Consider the following 20385-nt stretch of genomic DNA (forward strand, 5'->3'; position numbering starts at 1 on the left):
TGAATAAAAATTGTACAGAGTACAGTTTATCCATGTAATATAGGACATGAGTATTTAAATATTTTGTTAATATTGCAACAGTTCGTTAACAATAAAATAATAATCTTGAATCGATATAATGTTTTATTATTTATATTTCTAAAGGTTATACTCTCAAGGTTGAATTCATATTATAGATAAACTCTACGAAATTCATAGGCAATGTAAGTAAGTACATATACGTACAAAAAACTAAAACTTAACACTTGTTAATGTTTACTGTTGTTGAAAATTGGTGGCTCGAGGCTAGACTATGGGCTAGAGAAAACTGTCGCGTTATCGTACGCATTTCGGTGAATGATTTATGATTCGCTATAGCACGAGTTCTCAACCTGGGGGGCGCGCCCCCCTAGGGAGGCGTGACAAAATTTCAGGGGGGGCGTGAAAATGTTGAAAAAGAATACGAAAAATGAAAACGTTGCCGTTTTCTACGCCGTGCATTGCTGGTGTGTTAATCGCCGCCGGGGTCGATCAATAGACATACACCGAGCGATTATTATGATTTTATAAGATTATACAAATCATATAATTATGCTCTTTAGTATTCTGGATATTAATAGAAGCATTGTTTCGGCGAAAAACCGACACTCGACGCGATAAGAACAAGTTTTGGTAACCCGCAAAAAATATTACGATTTCACATCAATCTTATACCAGTGAAGAGGGGGGGAGGGGGCATGAACTCATAAAATATTTTGAAAGGGGGCGTGGACCTCAAAAGGTTGAGAACCCATGCGCTATAGCGTTTGACACTCTAACGTATGAAATTATTCCTTCATTTGACCTTAAAACATCTTTACAAACAATTATTATCACATTTCAACAATACTGGGCAAGTTAATGATATTTTTAACTTAATTAAGTTATGTTGATTGAGTTAATGTTTATTAAAGTTAACAATTAAGTTAATGCACGTGAGAATTACATCAATTAAGTTAAAAAATATCGTTAACTTAACTTAACTTTAATTAATAAGTTAAGTCAATTACAAAAAAAAATATATTTAAATTAAGCGCTGATATAAGTGATATATATATTACAAATGTTCAACAGATCTTATTTAACATTAACGATAATGAAAATGCGGAAAAATCTTATTAGACTCTAATTAAAGTAGAAAAATATACATTTCTTTGTTGAAATTGTTTTTAAACACTCAAATGTCAAATTTATGGTAATTTATGTATGGTTTGTTTTTATTTATTTTTCATAAAAATTACAGATTGTAAATATAGTTAAAAAAAGTATCCTTTTTAATGTTCAATAACAGAAAGGAAACTAAAAATAATTACTGCAGCTGAAAGTGTAACTATAAAATTATACAGAAAAGAAATGTATACATCAGATAAAAAACATTAAAATAAATATATACTATTATTTAAATTTATTAAATTTCAAACAAATAAAATAATACAATGGACAGGTTAATCAAAATACCTATTAAATCTCAATAAAAGAGTCAGCTTAAAATATTGATCAGCTATTGAATTTCTTCTCTTATTCAATAATATTTAATAATATCAATCTTATTTAATAATATCATAGATTATAGAATAATTCTAATAATAGAGTACAATTTTTATTTATATTATTTAGTCAATGATAATATGTACCTATAATAATGTAATTATAATATAGATTTACGGCTACTTTTCATGAAAATGATAATGTAATTCATGGGTGGCGTGGCTATTTTTACTCAATAGTTTTAAGACAGTTGAATACTTTTGCCGAGTCCGGCGGGATCCTTATTAATAATTAATACCGTGATAAACATTAATAGTCTCATCAAAAAATTCTTCGAAATAATTATTTTTATATTTTTCTAAATTCCATGCACTTGTTATTGAATGAAATATTTTTCTGGTCTAGAAAATCAAAATTAACTTAATTGTGATAAATGAAAAAATAATACGTTAATATCAAGTTAATCTTTAAGGAAATGAGTTAAGTTAATAATTTAATTTAATTTATTAGTAATGAAATAATTAAAGTTAATAAGTTAAATTAACTTAACTATTAACTTATTAACTCGTTAATGCCTAGGCTTGCATTTCAACTATACCTATACTATCATATCATTCAATAGACTTTTATTCGTTTTCACGAATCTTACTTTCAATTATATTAATTATTTTAATTAGGAGTCATGGTTATAAATGCTATTTATTCATATGAGTGTAATAAAAATTATAGTATTTTAAAAATTGATAGTAATTTTAAAAGCATAAAATCTAATGAAACACAGCAAAATGGTATCAGATTAGATTGTTTAGCATCGGCATTTTTAAAACGGTTTAACGAAAATATTAAAAATAACAAGAAAATTTACCATTTACAATAAGTTAGAAATTAAAAAATGATTAAATTGATAAATATAATTATAAATATAATAAATATAATTTCTTTGTTGATATGTTGGTTATATTAGGAATGTATAAATATTTTATTATTATTTTTATAATATACTGTGTAAATATTAATTTTATTTTTAAACACAAATTAACTAAAGTAATCAGTGTAAATCAGACAATCCTGTATATAATTACTGAACGTCCCATTACGAAATTCCATTGTGGACACCAAGATATATTCAATACCTCCCAAAAAGCTATCGAATGGATAAAAAATCTTGACCTTAAACTATAGCCAACAACCAAAAAGAGCCAAATGTACTATATTATAGGAAAATTTTACACACACACACACACACATACATTCATTTTTAAAATTGTATCTTAACATTCTATTAATCGTTATAATTATTATATACATTATTACTTGTTTTTGGTTTTGCCATACGAATAAATAAATAATCAGTATAAAAAAAAATACATGTATAATATTATAAATATTATAAAGTTTTAATTATATTTCCATTCATCATTATAATTCAAGCTCATAAAATACTTCGTTTACGTGTTATAAAATATGTATACGACATATTAGTACATACTTCTTATGATACGTAATAATTCAGGTATAAAGCACTTTAACTAGACCTCGTCAACTCGTTTTATTTTTTTAATTACCACAGTATCTATACATCACATTTACCAATGGATTAATTAGGGACGCCCACAATGCTTCATATATTTGAAGTTTAAGTAAAACTTAAGTTAATATCTAAATTTTGGGTGTATGAGAACTGCAATAAAATTAGATTTACAGGTAGTTTTTGAAATGCATAACGTTGTTTTCGTTTAAATACGTAACCAGTTTGTTCAATACCAACAAGAGTATAAGACCATAGTTACAACCACTTACTTTGTATAGTCAAAAGTGCGATGATACGGAAACACAGTAATATGAAAGAAACATATTACAAAATTATAACATAGAGAAACAGCTGTTAGGAAGAGGTCAGATAAATACTTAGAAGAATAACCAAGAAGGATAACCAGTGTATTCTAATAATAAAATAAGAAGTGAAAATAGCTCATTTTTTTTTTATCCTGTGATCAATTATTTCACTTAAATTATTTTGTTTGCTCTTATTTTCTTTAAATCAGCAGTCATTATTAATTAAACATTTTGATTAAAATTAAATTACTGAATAAATTTAAACGTTTTATAAAACAGGCTAAAATAAGAACAAAAGAAAAACGAATGAACAAAACTATATTTTACTAAAAATATGTTTATGTTCATGGTCGGTACTACTATGGGGCAACCGAGACCCCTAACATAGGGAACCTTTAACTGGAAGCAGGGGCGGATCCGGGGGAGGGGCTGTGGCACCCTCCTAAGACTGTACCGTATTTATAAAAAAATGTATATTGTTATATATTGTTAACAAAAAATGCATATTATAATATGTACTATCATACGACACGCACAAGTATCTAGATAGAGCCATAGAGGAATAACGGTTGAAAAAAATTTCTCCACACTTCGGAGACTAAAAACCTGGCTTCGTTCAATGACTGAAGATAGACTATCAGCATTATGTCTAATTTATGTATATCATAAAGTAGATATTCGAGATCAAATAGATCATATTATTGATATTTTTGCCAATTTTAAAAATGGGTGACTTGAATTTGTGTTGTAAAAATTGTTGTTTTCTTTTTGCTATAAGATTTTTTAAAATTATAACTTGCCTCCCCCCCCCCCAACCAAGGCTCTGGAGCCGCTACAGTCTGGGAGCAGTAAAAAATGCGTTTTATGAGCATTTTCGACCGAGTGAAGTGAAGTTTATCTTTTAACTTGACCCTTTAGCATTTCGTTTGTGAATGTTTGTCATAGGATACGAGAATATACACCCTGATAATTAATGTAAAATTGTCAACACGTTCCGATTAGTCTGTAAAAAATTATACGGGCCCACCACTAGACGGCGTGGGTGCACGTCTCGAGTTGACCAACTGACTTGCTCTACTTATTACATATTATCACCTTTAATTGCGGCTTACATATGACTATGATTGTTGGTAAAATAAGTTTTGCCCAGGGCCTCGCAAAAGGTAGCACTGGTCCTGACAAGCAGTACCTACCTCACCTCTTTAGCGCAAATTGCTTGTATCCATAAATGTGATGTAAGTAACTACTCTTATTGTAATGTCTGCGCTATCTAGCACCGGACATAAGCCAATCACTTCATTAGTTAATAAGTTGATACAAAATAAATAAAACGAATTAATTTAATAAGACTTTTTTAACTTATTAAATTAATTCTTTGAAAATAAAGACTTTTTTAACTTTATTTTCAAAAACTGCACTAACTGCTTGTTTGCACATGTATTACATAACCTACCTGTATATACTAACATGCACTGTGTACAGTGCAACCACTCACACTACATATCCTTCCCACTAAACAAAGAACCGTATCATCAATCAATACAAAATTTTTCTTTAAATAATAATAAGAATTAATCATAAATACGTGACAAAAAAAAAAAAAAATGTATGAATACAAAGCAATTCTCATAATAAAAAAAAAGTAACATCATAACAAAATACAATAGAACCTTAAGGTTCCTAATACATTAATAAATAATATAACATCTTATAAAATACTAAACGGCGTTTATAAATGTAACCGATTTTGGCAACCCTAATTGGGAACGAAGGATATTCTTTATTACAGGATTTGTGTTTACCTATTAAACAACTGGATAAATCTTATGATGACCTCGAAACTTTTTTATCGGAATACATGAATCCGAAGCCGAATGTAGTCACGGAACGTTTTAAATTTAAGGAACGGAGACAAGGCAGCGAAACGATTATACAATTCGTTGCAGTATTAAAGAATATGTCAGAATTTTGTGAGTTCAGCACACATTTGGATGATGCCTTAAGAGACCAGTTAGTATGGGGTATCAAGGATCAAACTATTCAGAAGCGATTACTGTCGGAGGAGTCTTTGAATTTTAAAAAATGTGTGGAATTGAATATCGCAATGGAAGTAGCAACCAATGATGTGAACCAGCTGAAAAATCAAAATCAAGTTGAAGTACTGTACCAAAAATCGAAAAAACGAGTGGTGGTCGGTAGCAGAGTGCAATGGAAAGCAACGTCTAGGGGCCTGCAGCAGCGATCAAAGGTGGTTTATTATTGTTGAAGGGTAACTGGTCATATTAAGCCTAAATGTAAGTTTAAAGATTTGATTTGTAAAAAATGTAATAGGAAAGGTCATTTAAAAATGTGTAAAAATGACTCCTTGAATGTCAATAATTTGGAACAGGAGGAAGCTGGTATGATAGAATCTTTATTTAATTTATTACCGTTACAGGTTAAGTTTATTAAACCTTATTGTTTGGAGTTGGTAGTTGATCATAAAAACATTTTATTTAAAATTGCCACTAGATCTGGGGTATCTGTTATGTTGGTAGATCAGGGATCGCCAACCAGTCGATCTTTTTAGGAATATAGGTCGATCGTTGTACAATTTAATTTTATCACTATCGGTCGATCGCGCAAAATAATCAGATTAATCGGATAATGTTAACATTAGATTATTATTATGAAAATACAATAAATAATTATTCTTTGGAGTTTAAACCTTTTTTTCTTTTGCTCATCAAACAAATCTCTTCCTAAAGACCTAAATTCACTTAGATGTCGATCACCAGGGACTTAAATGTCAAATGTAGCTCACTTGTTTGAAAAAGTTGGCGATCCCTGTGATAGATAGTGTTAAACAATTTAAAATTGGTGGCTTGGTCAAATTAGTTAGAACTAATTTAAAATTAAAAGCATATAATGGTAATATTATTGATCCATTGGGAATATTGTCTTTAGTTATTGGTTATAAGTAGGCTTAAGGACTTCTAGCATTTGCATACTTTTTTTAATTATTGTTAAGTATAGCAGAGTGCGAAATAAATTCGTTTCTCGGTGCCATGATATCAGATCTAAAATTTGAACGTGCATATTTTTGCATATTTGATAGACTTTGCAAGAGAGTACATATTTTAAAATGCTTATGCTTATTTTGCATATTTTGACAAATTTTCCAAATTTAAAATTAAAAACTATGGATACATATTTCAACCTATCGAAAGAAAAATATTTTAAGAGGACTTAATACTTCCAGTAATATGTTATCAGCAAACTATCTCTCATATCTCGTTATAATTTTCGTGTAAGTATAAATAATACTATAAACCTGTATCGATCGTATAACCCGCTAAATATCGACCGGATGTCGATAAAGATAATAACTTGATATAGAATAATAGATTATTTGTTTAGTGTCCAGTTTAGTTGATAATTATCCAGGGCCGTAGCTAGAGGGTAGCGAGAGGTGCCTAAGCCCCTGGCGCAATTCCTGAGAGAACGCAAAAATGAAAATCTTGCGTTTAATGTTAAAAATTACAACGGTCAATGTATATTTTGTTTACAAAATCAGCCTTCATATTGTAATCAAAACAATCACTGAAAATAATATCTACTAAGCGTAATATTTTCTAATTGAAAATACATAAGGACGCATTTTGAAGTTTCGCCCCAGGCGCAATGTTTGGTTGCTACGGCATTGTTATTATTCGCCGTTATTTTTGTATCTCACAACCACACAACGTAAAACGTCGTACGCATATATTTTATAATATTGTGTAATGCCGGAAGTACAACAGTCTACGAGTAGCCGACTACAAAGTTTTGTTTCAGAGTTTAAAGATACATTTACATTCGATGAACACGTTTTATTTTGTGTACTATGTGATCATTTTTTTTTTTTTAATGCATACAAATGCATATTATAATGCATATTTTAATGATTTTAGAAGCATATTTGCATGCATATTTGTGTATTTTTTTAGAGCTATAAGTCCCTAAGCCTAGTTATAAGGTTTTGTGTAAGACATTAGAGTTGTATGTGGTTAACGAAGGGGGTTCACCGATTATGGAAAAATATTGGATTATTGCCTTTAAGGTACTTCCTAAGGAATTGGGTTTAAATACTTTGAGTATCCAGAGTATGGTTGATAGGTTTCTGTCAGCTTTTAGTGACTCTTTTGGATGTTATAAAAATAAGACTTTTGAGTTGGTACTTAAATCGGATTCAAAACCAATATTTTGTAAACCTAGAATTATTCCATTTTCATTAAAGGATAAGGTTAGTTTAGAACTGGATAGAATGATAACGGATGGTTTATTAGAGCTAGTGGAGTCTTTGGATTGGGGCTACGCCGATTGTACCTGTAGTAAAAGTGGGCAGAAGTATTAGATTGTGTGGAGATTATAAGGTTACTGTTAATAAAATGTTGGTCGTGGATAGGTACCCAATACCGAGAGTAAATTAATTATTAAGTATATTTCAGGGGGCGACTAAATTTTGTACTTTATACTTTGTCAGTCCTATCAACAACTGCTTTTGAGTGCAAAGAGCCAGAAAATAACAACAATTACTAAGCATAGAGGTTTATTTTTGTTTAAGATGGTGCCTTATGGTATTGCATCTGCACTAAGTTTATTGCAAAGGGAAATGGAAAATATCTTAGTTGGTTTAGCAGGAGTTGATTACTTTTATGATGATGTAGTGATAGCGGGTAAGGATGACAAGAAAGTCACCGAGATACTTTTGAAAGTATTGGAAATATTAGAATCAGCTGGTTTAACAGTTAAGGCTAGTAAATGTAAATTATTGCAAGATAGTGGAACTTTTTTAGGACATTATATCGATAAGGAGGGTTTGCATATTCCTGAGGAAAGAGTTAAAGCCATTGCTCAGGTGAAAGCTCCTGAAAATGTTCATCAATTAAAAGGAATATGTCATCGTTGGCTAGTCCTTTGTATTCTTTATTGAAGGCTAAATTCTGTTGGGTCCAGAGCAAAATAAGGCATTTGCTAATATTAAAAATAATTTATTGTCAAAAACAGTACTTACACATTATGATACAACTTTGGAATTAGTCTTAGCTTGTGATGCGATCCCTAAGGGTATTGGTGCAGTGCTGTCACATAGGTTTCCCTATAAGTTGGAAAAGCCTATTGCCTTAGCGTCTAGGACGCTTAGTAAAAGTGAGCAGAGGTATTCTCACCTGGATAAGGAAGCTTTGGCCTTGGTTTATGGTGTTAAATATTTTCAGCAGTATTTGTATGGCAGACCTTTCATTCTTAAAATAAATCATAAACCTTTAATATCAATTTTTGTAGAAAAAAAAGGGATTCCAGTAATCGCAGCCCATAGACTGCAGAGGTATGCAAGTTTCCTCACTGGTTATACTTATACTTTTGAATTTGTGAAGGGAGATGACAATGGAAATGAGGATGCCTCATCCCGATTACCAATTGAAGGGGCAGATATGATCAATCATGTATTTTGCAGTAATTTTTTTTATTAATTTAGTAACTACTAATGTTCAGGGGATTGCTGATTTAGATATTTATGAGGAAATTCAAAGGGATAAGGAATTAAAAAGTTTTTTTGTGGATGATGTCAGGAAAGTGGCCTAATTCTAGTAAAGAACTGTCTGAGGATATTAAGCCTTATTTTAATAGGAGGAATGAGCTTGCAATTGAACAAGGTATGTTATTATGGGGACATAAGTTGGTTATTCCATTAAAGTTTCGGGAGGTTTTGTCGATGGAATTGTATAGTTCGCATTTAGGTACGGTTAAAATGAAAGCTATAGCGAGGTCATATATGTGGTTGCCAAATATTGACAAAGAAATTGATTTAATTACTAAAGTATGTAGTGTGTGTTGAATATAGTGATAATCCACCTAAGTCAATATTACACAATTGGCCATGGCTTGAGGGACCAGCTCAACGGATTCATTTGGATTTTTTAGGGCCTATCTATGGTAAAATGTTTGTGGTAATAATTGATGCACATTCCAAATGAGTTCATGTGAGGTTTATGAATAATATTACTACAGAATCCACTATTACGGGAATATTATTTCTTGTAGGGCATACCTGCGAAGCTGGTAACAGATAATGGTCCTTCATTAGTGTCAGAAGTTGTGGAGCAGTTTTTAGTTAAGAATGAAGTGTTCCATGTGAAAACTACCCCATACAGTCCGGCGTCTAATGGGGTTGCTGAAAATTTGATCAGAACTTAAAAGAACTTTTTGAAGAAAAGTTTTATGAAGTCTGACTTAGACACAGATTGCCAGATTTATGTTATCTTATAATAGTACCAAACATTGTGCTACAGGTGTTACACCAGCTGAATTGCATATTGGTAGGAAATTATTTACATCTTTTGACAGATTAGTGCCGAGAGCTAAATATAGATATAATAATAGTATGTTGGCAGCTAAGAGAGCTTATAAGGAGGGTAGAGTTAAGCATTTTAAAATTGGGGATAATGTGATGTACAGAAATTATGCTAGTGGGGTCAAGTGGATAAGAAGTAGTGTAACTTATGTAACCGGTAACTTATGTAGTACAAATGGTAGGGGGTGAGATTTGGAAGACATATTAATCAGTTATGGGAAACTAGTGGTATTGAAACCAACTCTTGTATTATAATTTTACAAAATCTGTTGTAGGGCCATATGATCAATTACCATCATTACCTGTTAATGAGCTATGGAGAGGGGAAAGTGGAGTTGATGATAAACATGAGACTGAACAGCAGGAGGTTCCAAAGTTATGGAGGAATGAGGATTAAAAAAACTCTAATCGGTTAAATTTATAAACGTTGTTTAGTATTTTATAAGATATTATATTATTTATTAATGTATTAAGAACCTTAATGCTCTATTGTATTTTGTTATGATGTTATTTTTTTTTTAAGAGCACATATTTCATTAAGCTGAATAAACAGCTCAAAACGTTCAATCCATCCACTGAAATCATCTTCTTTCAATTTAAATTCATTGACATGACCGACCAAGCTACTGGACCCTCGATTTGTCATAGTAACCACGTTTCTTTAGATTCACACGGCTGTATCTGTCCCGATTAACATGACTCAAACAACTAATTTGCACGCACGTTTCACTATTTCGTCGCCAATTGTAATGTCTGCGCTACATGGCACCGGACATAAGCCAATTACTTCATAAATTAATGAGCTGATACAAAATAAATAAAACGAATCAATTTAATAAGACTTTTTTAATTTCATTTTCAAAAACTGCACTAACTGCTTGTTTGCACATGTATTACATAACCTATATACTAACATGTACTGTGTACAGTGCAACCACGTACACTATACTTATATTTTTAATTCTTGGATCATGGCCGGTGAACAAAGTGATGGCATGGAATATTGTCACAAATAGAAAAAAAAAATTTGTTATTGAATGCAAATGAGAAGTGTTTTATAACTTGTGTTTTACGAGAGAAGTTTTTTAAAAAAAATTATGATAAGTTCTCATAATCTACAAATTAGCTTGATATCTTACTTAACATTATAAAAAAGGTTTTAATAAAAATTATATGAAAAATAAAAATTTAAATTTTCTCTTAAATATTTAACCATGTCCAATTATAAAAATACCTACCTATTCATATTTTTTTATTTTCACTTGATACTGTTAAGAACCTCTCCTTCCCTAAGCACATAAATGCAACATACGTCAGTCGACCACATTTATAACAATAACTAAATCTAATACTGTGTCATTATTATAACTTAATAAACATAAATAGTTCGATAGTTATTGTGTTTTTTTGTGTCAACCATTCCTGTTAGCGAACAAATTCATGTCCGTTGGAACTAACCGACGGGACATAACAATACCTAATGGTAAAACTAAAAGTATTGAATCATCACCAAAAACTCTGTTCAAAATATCAGTTCTAATTGTTAATTTGAAGTTGAATCAAGTTAATCTAACTGAATGTATTGAGTAAGATATTATATTAAGTATTAAAAGATTATCTCGAGCAAATTATTTTTAAAAACAATACAGTTGTAAATACTTAAGTACATCTCAAGATTAATGTTGATAAAAATTGATAAGTAATGAATAAATAAATATCTATGTGCTTACTTATTTTATTTTCAAATGTAAAAATAATTACTCAAATGGTTATGTTTTAATTAAAATTATCTGAAATTAAAGCGAATAACTTTACATATTAGGTAAATATAAAAATGCAACTTGAGATTTTAGTAAGAAAATTAGATATCATACATGTGTTATGAACCCCTTATTATTGTGATTTTTATTATTAATATCCTTAGTATGTATTTGGGAACAAATGTTGACTATGCATTTTGTCCATTTTATACATTCACACCTGATCACCCGTTATCGAGGAGTCAGTCGTGTAACAGCTAAACAACAGTGTATTAAGTTCTTGTTAACGTAATAATATTTTAAATAATGAATCTATAAAAATAGTATATTAGTTCATATAATAATTGTGTGAATCAATAACTTTCTCATTGACTTTTGAAAGTACAAACTCATAATGTTACTTGTGATCAGCGGATTTAACCAATCGATCGCAATATCCGAACTTATGGACCTAAACAAGCAGCTCACAACATATGTAATAGAAAATCTTATGAATTTTAATATTAAAATAAAAAATTATAACACATAAATGGACCTAGTGAATAAATATTTTCATATTTCTCAATAATCTATGATTTCTTAGCTAATACAACCAAAATAATTAATTAATAATCCTACAATACTAGATCTGGTTGTTATTTATTATTAGTTATAAATGTAATTGGTTCAATATACTTAATAATTTTCATTCATCTAAAAAAGATTTTTATAATTACTGTTCATAGTTTCATAACCCAGGATAGACTAAATGCTAAAATAAATAATTTTTTTGAATACCAAACAAAAAAAGAATTTTTTTTGTAAATATAACTTGTTTATATTTTGTTTTCTATTTTCAAAAATTTGTATTTAAGAAACAATATAAGATATTATATAAACGTAAAGGCACATGGTAGAATTGACATAAAAATTATAAATCTATAAAAAAATACTATATTAAAATGTATAAACATATAGGAGAAAAACAACATAATTATGCACTTCATTTACAAATCATTGTTGTTACATCTTGGTATTTTAAAAACAATTTAACAATATGCCCTTCTATGTCATTATTTTTAATGACAACCATTAAAAATTTGGTTTTGCCATTATCACAAATATCAATAAATTTTTTTTCAGAATATTTTTGTTTATTTAACCCCAGAGAACAAAAAATATCTGTTGTTTGAGTATTGCGAATAGATTTGGGAAGTTCAAAAAGTTGATTAACTATAAATTTATTAGGTTTTTCATCCACTAATATAACTTCAAAGCCTAAATTATTATAGTCCATGAATCTCACTCTTTTGTTATGATCACCTATTTTTGCGATATATAATTCAAATATTTTTGGAATGGAAACAATAGATAATTTTTTTACACACCTCAGAACATCAATAATTTTTCGCATTCCAGTTGTATTCAACCGAATTTTAAATAAATTTATATGTTTGATATCAACGACTGTTACTTCACATGGCTTAATAACTTTACTCATTTTTAAACCTTTTATTTCTAAATCAACTATGCACGCACTACCAATTTTGATTATATCCATAGTTTTCAAATCATTACTGTACTCTGCTAACTCGTCAATAAAAGAAATTGTTAAGCTTTCCAATAAACTGTCTTTAATTGTATGTAATGCATTTAAAGAACAATGTATTTTAACTGGAGGAGCAGTCTGTAAATAATCGCAGGGTTCAAAGAATTCCGTGCAGTCCACTATTGTTCCACAATCAATTAAAAAACATTTGTATACTTTACAATCTTCATAATGCATTAAGACCCTTGCACGATACAATTTGTTATCTAATGTGATTTTTGCAATTACTATTTCATCCTTTTTAGGATGTAATACTGAAATCCAATTTTTCTTGTTATCAATTATAGTTCTAATGTTTTTGTTAATTTCAGAACTGAATTCTGTTTCAACATAAAAATTTTTAATTGATATGATAGGTTCAATGCAGACAACTGTGGCTTTATAACCAGAAATAATTTCGTTCATCATTTTAAAATTTATGAGATATATCGAATCACGGATTAAGGCATAATGTCATCCCAGATTAATTTAGATAAAATATTCAAGCCGTTGTTTAATAATATTATATACGGATTGTTTTTGATTAAAATAGTCACAATAATTTCATTAACACTAAAGTATTTACTAATCAAATAAAAGAATAAAATTATTTTAATATTTCTTCATCTTTTCATGGTAAAGTTTTTAAAGTACAAAAGTGAAATATTGATTGTCTGTCAATAAACTCTAAGATTACTTTCAAATTTCTGTAATTCTTACATCGGAAATTGATTTCTGCTTTTTTTTTTTTTTTTTTTTTGCTGTAATTTTAGCTCTACACCAAAAAATTGTTTAATCAATAATAATAACTATATCTTCTACTTTCGGAAGTTATTTCTTTGTACTGGTTGAATTACCATCTAATTTGAACATACTTTGGTATCTTGGTATTAGTACAATTTTATGTTAGTGAACTGAATAAGAAGAAAGTTAGATAATCCAGTTGAAATATCAACTATGTCAGTTTTTAAAACCATTGTTTTATGTTTCAGATTTTTTTTCCTCCATATAAAATTCCCCTTTTTTTATTTACTTCTTTCTATAAATTTAATTCTTAAAAATTATATTATTGTATTGACTGTTGTACATGAAAATTACCAAATTCTTCTATGACATAATTTTTTCAAATTACAGCTTTTTCTCTTTAATCTTATTTTTTCTATAATCATAAAATCAAATCACAGACATTACAAATATTTTCTATTATAACAACAAATTTAATTCTAATGTTAAATTTAATACTTATCATTACATTGTATTAAATTAAAATAACTAGACTTGTATTGAAAATATTATTGGGCATTCATGTAGCAGTTGATCTACCGTATTATACAAGGTGTAGTTGGTGATCTACAATTATTATTACCTATTATACACACATTATCATAGACCACAAAGGGACAGTATTGCGATAAAAATTAATGAAATTTAATATATAATTAAGAGTCATTAGCAATGTAGCCGGATAGGTTAGTTTCAAATTGTTAGTTGATTGGAGTTTGTCTATAACGTGTGCGCATGAATTTTATAAAATGTTTACTGTAATTGAAATTATAATTATATTTAATTTTATATTTGACAAATATTTATACAATATGACGTACTCATAGTAAAAATATAATGTATTTTTATACTATTAAAACTTAGATCACTCGTCCTGAATTTGCAAATCACCCACCCCCCGGTAGATCACCTGTTACACAAATGCCTATTATTAAATAGCCTTTTTCAAGTTAAATTACACATCTCAATGTCAAGTATTACGTTAACAAATATTGCAGTCAGTTGATAATGACATTTAAAAATAATTCAACAATTTAATCACAACTATAAAAAATTTATAAAATAAAGAAAAAAATAAAAATAAAATGTATATTTAATTACCAACGATTTTGAACTCTCCAGAAATCTGATGATATATTATGTCGATTTTGCAATCAATTGTTCAGATTTAATATATTCATTTGTCACCTAACTTTTGAAACTAATTGTAACACAAAGTTAAAATAAAATAAAATTAAAAAAAATGTATTCATCAAACTTAATATAATAAGTAAACTTAATAAAACATACTGTTATAGGCCGGATCGGTTAAACTCGTTAGAGTCCGTCGACACTATGTAACGTTTGTAAGTTCGCACTTCGAATAAAGTAAAGGATTAAAAAATGGTTAAGACTCGTGAACAAATTACTATTATGAGTTCGTTTATTGACCGTTCATGTACTTGGTTACAATACGACTGGTTATACGGACGGCGAGAGGCGTCCGGTTAATCCAAAAATGCTTACTTGCATTACTCCCCACATAAAGGACTAATGCCTACGCGTACATGTTATGTATACATTCATAATAATAGTTATAATAATAATAATAATAATAATAATATATATACTAAATACTACTCGCTTACAACAATACGTTGAAATGCAGGAAACACAGTAAAACAATTTATCAGCAGCTCAACAGAAGAAGAATATTACAACGTTTCTACGCATAACTGAATCAATCTACGCCAACTGCCTAGTCTATCTCGAACAAAACACGATATTAGATCAAATCGTGGAATTACAAATTATAAGAATACAAAATGTTTGATTTCTAAATCAATGGTTGAAAGTGAATTGTGACTAGTAGTTGTTGAGATGATACTGATAACAGGTCTTATTGTGTATACATGAGTTGTCCTAGGAATTCTTCCATTGAATAGATTCTTTCTTGGATACTGGATAAAGGAGCTGGTCAAGTATGATTTCCCGAAAATTGTCAACTAATCGTCTGGGTAGTAGCTCTTATCAACAACCTGATACCAACATACATTTTTTCAGCTTATCACATTTCGGATGATTTCCACTATCACCACCCATGCGTAAAATATACATACCGCATGATATACTTAATCACGATGTACCGTACATTTATTCCTGTGTAATTCCTAAATCGAATTTTTTTTAGAACCCGGCAGGTTTTACGAATATTAACATAATTTTTACCTGTTGTAAACCTATCACTTGTTTCGTATTGTTTATAATATTGTCTTAGTCGTTTAAATACCGTGAAATTATGTATTCCATAGCATTTCGCTCATGTAAAGCTTCTCATTTGAAAAGATTTTTCAACCAAGTAAACATCCATCAACATGTTTTTGCTGCAACTGTCTCTCACAAACACGTAAGTGCTGGTATAGTACTTATGTGACTGTTATTATAATATTAAATATGTGTGTGCTATTTTTCTAATATTAGTTTTCTACCGAGTCAAAGATCAACAATTCAAATGTTCCAACCAATGACCCTGGTGAATGGAAAAACGTCTACAAAGGAATGCTGGCTCCGCGTATCCGTAATTTGAAAATCGTATCGTTTGTAACCAGTGGAATGGGACTCTTAATCCAACCGTTGTTACTGCAAAAAGCTTCAGAAATGGGCAGTAGTTTAGTGGCCACTATTGGTATATGCACCATTACCGGATTTTTTACATTTATTACGCCAGTACTTATACATTTGGTGACCAGAAAATATGTGACATCTGTTGAATACAATGAAAAAAATGATGAGTACATGGCTACTGTGATTTCCTTCTTTTTAAAACCTAAACAGGCAAGTATTTTTAATTTTAATTTTTGGCTTGCATTCTTGTCATAACAAACTTTGCTAAAAACCACCTACAATATTCTATCAATTGCACTCAAATAATATTAATATATTTTAGTTTAAGCCACTAAAGAAACTAAAAGCAACATATCTCTATCAGTATTTTTCCAAATCATAAAATTAGTCCCTTGGGTATTTTGTTGTTATTTCTATGTGATTGCTGTAAATATAATTTCATATGATCAGTGGACTTAAAGTAAGCTGTAAACAGTATAAAATATTGATAAAATTATCAGAAATATTCTAAATATATGCTAATATATCATAGTATAGAAATATATTGCCATATTAATATAACATGCTAATATAAAAATATTAAATTTCATAATATATATTAAACTATTATTTAGTTTAAACTTTATCTACCATTATTGGAGTGATTTGTTATCATAGTGTGACATTATTTAAAAATTAGATAGTCAGAAATTACAAAAAAATATTTGTCTGAAAGTTATTTTATATTAATTTATGACAATCTAACTAATAATATAGAAAAATATATTTTTGAATAAATAATATAATTACCTTCCATTCAAAAATGTTATCATTATGAAATTCATCATTCCATTCCAAATGTATTCAACAGTTTTAATTTTGTTATTTTTATTTTATTTTTATAATTCAGAATATTTCGTTGTTTCTTTCTAACTTCTTGAACTCTATAATTTTAAAATAAAATTTTACTTTCTTTAATATGAAATATTGTTTACGAGTATATAATTATATATTTATGGTTAATAAATTAGATAATAAACATTTTTACAAATTATGTATTTTATGTTAGTAATAAATGATTGTAATTTAATATTAATTCTGTTAATATAATATTTTATTGTTTTATTAATTAAAATAATATATTGTTAGGAGTGTCAGGAAACCTAAGGTTATTGATTTATTATACATTTCTATTATTATATCAAAATAGTTGGTATACATTTTGAACATATACCCTCATGTAAGTAGTTAATTTAATTGTTTGTATATAAATTTGTAATTAGCTTAAATATAATTTCAAATATATGTAAAACCAGCATAATAATTTGATTTAACAAAAAAAAAAAAAAAAAATTGTAAGCATTTATATTTTTACCCCTAACTACTGTTTATAAGGTTTTACATATTTTAAGTATTGAACCTAGAGATTACTAAATTGTCGCTACTATAATTTAACCTAAAAAGTGACATATTCCTAAGAATAAACGCATAGAAATATTAGTCTAGTTATCATTTTTTTTTTATAATTTTAAATATTTAATATTGGTAACATTAAATTAAGAGCAATATACAATATTTTGAATTTTGAAAAATATAGCTTTTTATTAATATTTGTATTGAATTTACCTACATACCATATGTGTGGATAGTTTTTTATTAATTTATCAAAACATTTGTTTTAAGTTTTAAAAATATATTTATTTTAATTAACCATTTATGATTTCAGGTGCAATTTAAAATCTTTGAAGTAAGATTACCTTTGACACAAAAATTAACTGTTACTTTTTATGCAAAAGAAACTCCACTTTTTGTTGATCCTCAAGCATTTGATGATGTAACACATTATCAACGTATATTGGGTTATGATAAACCTTTTGAATTTGAGAAAAACGCTGTTAATGATTATAAAAAGCCTGTAGTTAAGCCTGTTAATAAGGTTTAAGTATTTGGATTTTCATTTTAGTTGTTTCTTATTTATTAAATTTATTTTGTAAATAAATGTTAATTTGTATATTAACTGAATTTTACTTAAGTTTTAGTTTTAAGATCAATGTAACATTATTTTTTTTAACTTTTTTAAAATTTCTTACTGAGTATTAGACATTAAAATCGTTAATTCTTTATTTTTCATTAGTTAAAAACACAAAAGTGTATAACTAAAATTATTGTTGGTGGTACTTGACCTTCAAAAGACCACCATTACAGGTTGTAGGTGGATAGGAATAAGAATGAATATAAAATCATAATATGTGTAGGTGAAAAATATATGTTCATATGCAAATGATTTCCTAAAATAACATTGGAATAACTATGAAATTTATATTTATATTTATCTATTAAAAACATACTTATGCCTAATGTTAATGTACCAAAAAGCTGATATTTTTTTTGAAAATTTTTGAATTTACTTATGTGTAATGGGTATAAAAAAATATATTGCTTTTGTATGTAATAATTGGTTTTATTATGAAAATATTTTTTGCTATAATGTATCATATGAGTGCAATTTTCTTTCAAAAGGTTTATAAAACGGTAATTCATCTATTAGATATTGACACCAAACAGCAAATGGTATTTATTCACACATTGTATAACATAGAAATAATGCTTAACATATTCAATTAAAGTTATAAATAGTGATTAGGAGTGTAACAATAAATGTACTATAAATAAATGTAACCAGAGTATGAAAGTTAGAAATTACTATTGTTCTAGTGTTACATTTTTACTAAAAGTAGATCAACTACTGGACAATTAAAATATTGCATTTTTAATTTTCATTATCAATTAATAGTATATGTATTAGAAATAAAATTAACAAAGTCTGCCACTATTGCAACTATTATAGCCTTATAATAAGTGTACTAATAATCATTTATCATCTACAATGAACCAACGCAGTACAACAAAATCTATTTATTTCTACAAAGATAAATGTAGGTGTAAAAGTAATGGTTAGTTTTAAGTTTTTCACCAGTAATTTTAAACACATTATTTATATTATACTTTAATTTGTGTAGAGTTCCCAATGGCCTATTAAGAACTACCTACATGGAAAAATTTGAAAAGAAATGAGATACATAAACTCTTTTTCTGCGCACTTTGATTGTTTCACTAGGTTATGACAAGTAAGCATTTTATAATTAAGTACCATCAGTTTAATAATGCACAATGGCAAAACTACCCACATTATATGGCTGTGGACTGTCCAATAATATCATTAAATTTGAATTATTAATGGATGTATATTAATGTTGATTATCGTTCGGAAATTGCAAAATTATACAACAGTGTCACTTTTCGTTTTTATGAATATATAAGTCATTAGTACAATAGTAAGTTTCTTTGTCATGAATTGTGTGTGAAACTGTGAACCTAAAATAGACTTTTGCTACGAAAAATTGGATGTAGATTGCATTGGCGTAGCCAGGATTTTTAAATGGGGGGGCTAACCACTTTTTTTGGATAAGTAAGGTAAGAGAGGATATGAGAATTCACCCTTAACCCCCAACCATCTACCAACAAGTTTCTAAACGTAATTCAAGCATTTTAGTATAGTTTTAAAAATATTTATTAATATATAATTTATAATAATAATAATAATTTTGGTTTCAGTGTTCAGTCACTTGCTCCATTCTGACAGCTGCATTCTCTTAGGCGAATTTCTGGCAAATTCAGTTATTATTTCACTTTTATCGAATTGCTCTTTTTTATTTATATTAGCCATAGCTAACCCATTCAGTATGTTTTCCGACATGGTGCTTCTTAAAAATTTTTTTAAGCGATTAAGTGCTGAAAACGTTCTTTCCGGAGTGAAAAAGGTAACTGGTACCAACGTGGTGAATAATTGTAAAAGTATTTTAATGTTAGGTCGAAGATTGGTGCGATGAGAGAGTGAATCAAGAGCAGAATTCGGTTTTGGAATAGTATTTTGACTCCTTTGTTGCCTCCATATGAACAGGTCAGCTCTGATTGTA

General features: G+C 28.4%; 2 protein-coding genes and 1 long non-coding RNA gene across 3 annotated transcripts; 1 reads left to right on the forward strand and 2 right to left on the reverse strand.

Moving 5' to 3' along the window:
* Positions 1 to 12373: 12373 nt before the first annotated feature.
* Positions 12374 to 13591, reverse strand: LOC112679997. Its single transcript, XM_025549959.1, has one exon. It carries the CDS (start codon positions 13469 to 13471, stop codon positions 12458 to 12460), a length of 1014 nt encoding a protein of 337 aa, XP_025405744.1. The 5' UTR covers positions 13472 to 13591; the 3' UTR covers positions 12374 to 12457.
* A 3-nt stretch (positions 13592 to 13594) lies between these two features.
* Positions 13595 to 15823, reverse strand: LOC112679999. The gene is made up of 3 exons (XR_003148276.1): positions 15116 to 15823; positions 14927 to 15026; positions 13595 to 14201 (listed from the first exon to the last, which is right to left on the reverse strand). It is a non-coding gene; the product is annotated as an uncharacterized LOC112679999 (long non-coding RNA).
* Positions 15824 to 15931: 108 nt separating this feature from the next.
* Positions 15932 to 18370, forward strand: LOC112679961 (transmembrane protein 70 homolog, mitochondrial). The gene is made up of 3 exons (XM_025549915.1): positions 15932 to 16211; positions 16286 to 16639; positions 18135 to 18370. Exons 1-3 carry the CDS (start codon positions 16104 to 16106, stop codon positions 18348 to 18350), a joined length of 678 nt encoding a protein of 225 aa, XP_025405700.1. The 5' UTR covers positions 15932 to 16103; the 3' UTR covers positions 18351 to 18370.
* The last annotated feature ends 2015 nt before the right edge of the window (positions 18371 to 20385 follow it).

The sequence above is a fragment of the Sipha flava genome, unplaced genomic scaffold (genome assembly GCF_003268045.1).
Source record: "Sipha flava isolate LNK unplaced genomic scaffold, YSA_version1 171_pilon_pilon, whole genome shotgun sequence".
In the NCBI taxonomy this organism is placed as follows: Eukaryota; Metazoa; Arthropoda; class Insecta; order Hemiptera; family Aphididae; genus Sipha; species Sipha flava.